The sequence below is a fragment of the Hypanus sabinus genome, chromosome 16, assembly GCF_030144855.1.
Source record: "Hypanus sabinus isolate sHypSab1 chromosome 16, sHypSab1.hap1, whole genome shotgun sequence".
NCBI classification, from domain to species: Eukaryota; Metazoa; Chordata; class Chondrichthyes; order Myliobatiformes; family Dasyatidae; genus Hypanus; species Hypanus sabinus.
This window is the reverse complement of record NC_082721.1, coordinates 15,482,387-15,488,640: the sequence shown is the minus strand read 5'-3', so window position 1 is coordinate 15,488,640 and position 6,254 is coordinate 15,482,387. Positions and strand designations below refer to the sequence as shown.

At 34.9% G+C, this 6,254-nt stretch overlaps 1 protein-coding gene across 6 annotated transcripts in view; it reads right to left on the bottom strand.

Moving 5' to 3' along the window:
• Positions 1-1,370: 1,370 nt before the first annotated feature.
• LOC132406027 (mesoderm induction early response protein 2-like) overlaps positions 1,371-6,254 on the bottom strand; it is an 83,201-nt gene continuing 78,317 nt past the window's right edge. For all 6 annotated transcript variants that reach the window (XM_059991173.1, XM_059991172.1, XM_059991175.1 and 3 more), the window contains one exon: positions 1,371-6,165. In XM_059991173.1, the coding sequence (XP_059847156.1) occupies positions 5,705-6,165 (461 nt within the window). In that variant the 3' untranslated portion in view covers positions 1,371-5,704. The remainder of the gene's footprint in view (positions 6,166-6,254) is intronic.

Below are 6,254 nucleotides of genomic sequence, written 5' to 3'. Positions count from 1 at the left end.
CCTTGTTCTCTCCATGGCTGATTAATATCGGTTGGAACTCCAAAATACAAAAGGTTCAGTGATTGCAGTTAAATAATTAAGTTGCTTTTCATAATGGCTATTACAACAGTATGCACATCCTTGCTTTTGTCTACCGAAATGACAAGCACTGCTTTCTCAATCCATCAGACTGATACTGATACTGGGTACACTGATTAGTAAACTTCAACCACTTTTCTGTCATTAAACCAATGTAGGTTTGAATAAGATGAACTTAGGTTGATGTTAAGTCCATTAAAAATTCATCAGGTCTGTCAACAGTTTCAATGCCATTCAGGTATGTGTCTAAAAGATTGGAGTGATTAAAATACATGGCTGAAGATGTATAAATATACACATTTATCTTCCAAATCAGTCCATCAATGACAAAGGGTATCAAGTCATTATATAACAGAAATGCCTCACAGATTTTATGCAGTAACCATCTAAATATCCAGTTGTTGTTCCATTAGAATTCATCAATGCCACAGTATTATACATTGTAACTCAACATTCTTGTATGAAATTCTCACAAAAATACATTTGCTATTAGTTTAAAGTTATACTACACAATATGAATAGAATACCATTCTCTCTCATTATAATACATCATGGGACGGTGACTTATTGCTGCCTCATCCATTGTACCTACAACTGTAGATTTTTTTAAAAAATGAAGCTTATGGCACTCATCATTGGTTTCAGAAATACAAACTTGGCAAGGTTTGCAACAATTGATACAATCCATTTTATACCTTTACTATACTTTGCTTTTATTTGCCTGGCCAATTCCAAAGCAGTTTTTACCCAATGGTACTCAAGTGCATACATTTCTTTCCCTGTTTATACCCGCCATTCAAGTCCAGCTCTTCAGTTGGCTGACTGGAATTGACCAATGTGAAGTACAGTAAGTTGCCCTCAATGTTAACCAGATTTGTTGATTTAATTACCTATTACTGTGCCACAATGATAGAGCTTTGAATTTACCTGCAAAAAAAAACCTTGGAGCTAGGGCAGATTGAGGTAAAGATGTTTACCCCTACACTTTCCACCCCCTCCTACTGGGAAAATTCTTGATCAAACTACAAATGTTTTGCCCACTTTGCAACAAGATTTCCTTTTTTCCCCAAAAAAGGTTTTTTTGGAGACAGACTCTTTGTTTGATACTGGGTTAACAGATGCACAGGGGAAACTTGTGGCACAAACAAAAATAAAAGGAAGCAAACCAGAATGGCAAATAAAGATTTTAAGAAATGTACACAGAATGCATGATAAATTATATGGTAAAATACAGTACATAAAAAAGCTAGCATAATACGATGAATGAACAAGGATAGCCAGGCCCAACATGACTGAGTTGAGGAATGTTTAATGTGATCATTGTCTTTGGAGCCATATAATTTCAACAACTTGAAAGCAAGTCTATGAACACAAACAGTAAAGAAGGTAACACAATTGGAACAATGCTTCACACTAATCTAATCATAAAGCAAACTCAAGAGTATAAAAATCATGCCTGTCCATCCGGTAGCTCTAAAAATGAAACTAAAGACTGAACAGTTTTGAAAGCCAGTTGTCCTTTCTGCATGATGAAATGCACCAATCTCTGACAGCAAGAAACATTACATTCATAGGAAAAGCACCAAAAGAAAGTCTGTTTCAGTGGGTTTTTTTAAAATGAAATTCCACATTTCAACTACAACAAAAAGCAGGAAAAATGCAAAATTTGTGAAAGTAAATTTATCCCGAAGAGTTTATCAGTGTACTTTTACAAATGGTCTGTTACTGAAGTACACAAGGAACTCAGTTGTTCTAACTTAATGATAGCTTTTGCTTCACAAAAATATGAGAGATCAGATCAGTTGATAAGTTTAAGTTTATTAAGGAGGGCATTAATCCAATAATAGCAATGGTGAAAGATATTTAAAAATCAGGCTGTAGGAAAGCTTTATTTTTTAATTTGACAGTTGATGATGCACATTGGTAGCAAATAGATCCTCAGTTTAGACATTAAACATATGCTGCCTACCAATTTTTAGGCTCATCTAAAAATTCTGTTTCCTAGAAAGTGGAAGATTTGGACAAATGCTAAAATGTAAAATTGCTCAACTGTTCACAATATTTGTTTTTCCTCAGTTTCAATTTCATGTCATTTTAACAGAGGTCATTCTCATTTATGTAGAAACAGTGCAAATTTGAACTCATTGGAAAAATTTGAAGTTGACATTTTCAACTGTTGCTTGAGACTTGTACAACACCTCAGCACAATTTTGAAGACATTTAACCTTGATTTCCAGTGCCACACAGCTGCAAATACATTTATCGCTAGAGTACTCCTCTCCATACCACTCCAAAATGTCAGGCAGTGGGAATTAAATGATTCTCTAACAACACTAATAATCTCTTTTAGCATTCATTCATTCATTCATTCCAGTTAAAATACATTTCCCAATATAGTGGCCAAATATAACATATAAAGCTGTGAGAAAATTTAGGATTCTAACTGCTTCAGATACTATTTCTAATCATTGGGTGAGTTTTTTTCACTACAGAGGATCCTATTACAGATTTTCCTAATGTAGATGCAGAACTTCGGTTAGTTGACTTTGCTCCAAGAAGTCAAGAACCTTATTCCAATAGACATGATATTTAACATTACTAGGGGAATGCAAAGTTTTTAAAGATCCATTTGGTAATTCATTCATACTAAATAGCTAATATTAATTTCTCCACATTGAGAAACTGAAAAAAATTCTTCCTTCTTGATTCAACCTTATCGGACTATTTTTTGAAATATTGTGCCAGAGCCATAAAAGGCATAATGCATAATTTACAGAGAGGAATAACTATGCTGCATGTATTGTGCATTACCTGCAAGGAACAGAATTAATAAAAGTAATATTATTGTAGGAAAAGTTTTGCAAAGTACTTTGGCATAGACATGATAAAATTCTATACACTAAGCCCCTCTCAGTATTAGGCAAGGATATAAATTAGTAAATTATTTTTGTAAGGAATTAACATTGAAAAGCTACTGTCAGATAGCAATTTACAGGATGTTGTATTTCAAAATCTGAATTTTAACTAACTGGATTGTGTTCTGAAGAGGGTAGCAATTCAACTGAAAATTGCTTTACAAATAACCAACTGTCACCTTCTAGATTTAAGTTACAATATAAAATTTAAATACTTGGCATTTCATGCAAATGCAAATACCACCTTCGTATTTGCTTGGGGAAATATAAATATTTCAGAATGTTCTTGTAAAGCTAGATCTAACCAGTTTATCTACCTGTATCATTTTGCCAGCCAGTGATGACATAACAATTTCTGTTAAAGATACTGGCAGATGGTTAAATAATGGCAGGGACACTAGGAAACTCACCTATTCTTGGAATAGTTTTAAGAAACCGTTCACATATAAGAGGACCAATGGAAACTTGTTTTAACGTTTCACCCGAAAGACAACACTTCAAGCAAAGTAGTATGCCCTCAATATCCAACAATTCTCTCATAGTTACTTGAATGCTGTTCCAGAGCTCATAGCTCACTGAGCCAAGATGACATCAATACAAAAAAAACATAGATTAATATGTGCAAACTTAAGAGGCACTTTTCACACAAAGCTCCAAAGAATCATCACTAAAGTCACCAGGAAGTCAGTTGACAATAAAAAAATACTAGACTATTCATTCAAACAAAATAATCAAATTTAACACCTTAATGAAAAAGTATTGTAAAGCATATATTTTAAGAAAAGCTACAGAAAAAGGGAAAACTTTTGAGTAAGATATCTAAAGTAAACATCAATAGAGTTGAAAATTGCGCTCTTCTCAACTTGACTGTTGAATGGGGTTATTAACTACAAGTAATTGATATTTGTCTGCCAATGTAACTTTTATAATCTAAAAATACTGAACAGCAAGCAATGTCATATTAACACTGAAGAGGTCCTTTCACATCAAGTAGGGCTTTAGGATGAATTCAGAACAATTTAGAAATTGCACAACATCTGCCGTAGTATGGGGAAAGGAGGGTAAAATGATCTGATGACCACTAAGATTTTCAGTGCCATTTATAAATAAAAATACAGCACAAATGGCTTCAAATGTATAGAATTTGTGCTTTAGTCTTTATTAGTTCAATAGAGACAGTTACCAAACCAGTTTCCCTAACACATGGCGATTGCTTTTTATTGCAGTGTAACAATGTATGAGAAAGTTAATGTTTGAGTGCATAGACCTTTTCAGTGCAAGACTGTTAAGTGTTGCTTTATAAAATATGCAAAAAGATGATTACTGCAACACCTGTCTACTCAATGTTGCACTGTCTCAATTAAGGTGCAACTCAATGGCAGCATACAAAGTTCTCCTCACTATGTGTTTTACAAAGGACATTGCAGTTTTACAATTTAAAATATCTTTTGACTATAATTTTTGGAGGAGGTTTTCAAAAACAATGCATGCCAGATTGATCATCATCATTTCCCAATGTGGATAAATGCAATGTACTGACAGCTTGTCTTTCAGATATGCAAAATCAAGATGTGCTTCCAACTAAAATCACTTCTAAAGTAAAGGCAGTTCTAAATGCTTAACTTAATGGCCAGTTTACAGGCCAGCAGCAAGGTGGAGATAACCAGTGATTGCATTCCAATTGGACCATAGCATTAAAATCAAGGAAAATACACTGGTTGTTTTTTAAGAGACTTAGCAGCTATCCAACAGGAATTGCACTTTTATTTGATGGGTTGAGGATAGGGTGGGGTGGGGCAGTTGCTCATCTCACCTGCAAACTTTAAGGAAAGAGCAGATTTCTACAGCCCTCACTTCATGAAAGAACAAATTATATCTGGTCCATGCAATACCCTTTATTCACACTAGATGTACAGCAAAGTATTACCACAAACCATCACCTAGTGACATAAGGTCCACACAGCAATTGGCTCACAGTTTGGTATAAGGAATCCCTGGGATCCACCTTAATCAATCCCTAGTACTATTCTGGTTGTAGTGAATGACCAGAATATTAGGTGCCCTCTCAGACACCCAGATCACTGTTCTGCATCAGCCTAGAAATATTCAAGATTGGCTCATCTGACAGAGTTAGATCAAAAGGGAGATAGTTAAACAATTGATATGGAATGGGGTTTCCTCCAATCAATCAGCTCACATTTGCCCAAACCAAAGGAACAGCTATTTATGTCCTTTACCAGATGGTTTGGTTAAATAATGTACTACTAGAAATCAGTCACACACAAAATGCACACATCTTTATCTAAAAAGAACACTGATTAATTTCTTGAGATGTAGGAAATGACTAAAGTTAGACTTTAAACACCATGCACAATAATAAAAATGTTTATGACCAGAATAACTGCCATGAATGAGATTTGTTGGTGATAACATTATGAATCCAATTTCACTGACAAGATGAATACAAAAACTTAACAGATGAAAAAGGTTTTGTTCTGTAAAAATGTGGGGGAAGTCTCCTCCATGTGACATCCAAAAGGTTAGATCCCATTCATGTACCTGGGCCCAAAAGTAAATGGTTCCATCCTCTTGAGAAACAAATATGTACTGTAAATAAATATAAGACATCACTGATGTCATGCCAAAAAATAGTTTTCCAGTAACTTTTAAAGTAAAATATAAATAAAATAATCTGCAAAGACTTCTAGCTCTCACTGAGATAAAGATTCCGACTGAATAGTTGCAGAGTGGTGCAATGTATGAGCACTGAGCAAACTGTTCACATCTCCAACATCAATACTTCCAAAATTCGTCACGGCAACAGACATTTTTGCTTGAGCAATATGTGAAGCGTGATTTTCAAAATCCACATTGCTGGGATTGTCAGGCAGCCCATCATTAAATGACGTAGGCAATGAGAAATCCATCTTCAATTTTTTTGTGGACATCTCCAATGCTGGTCTGTCCAGAATGACTTGATCTAGTTCCAGCTGGAAAAATCCAGGTTCAGCTTGCCCTAAAGGAACAGCATCACAGTCGTGTGTGGGTGCAACTCTTGCTTGGTCACAGATAGGATCCGGTGAACAATTCATTTCGGGTCGGTTCACTGCAGGACTGAGGTACTCAAACATCTGACTGTTAGCACTCGTGTCAAGTTCAACATCTTGCGGTTCTGTAAAGAAGAATCTATGCATTAGGGAGGGAATAAGAATATTAAAACAGAATAATTTGTACTAATTTACACTTGATATCTATAGCAAA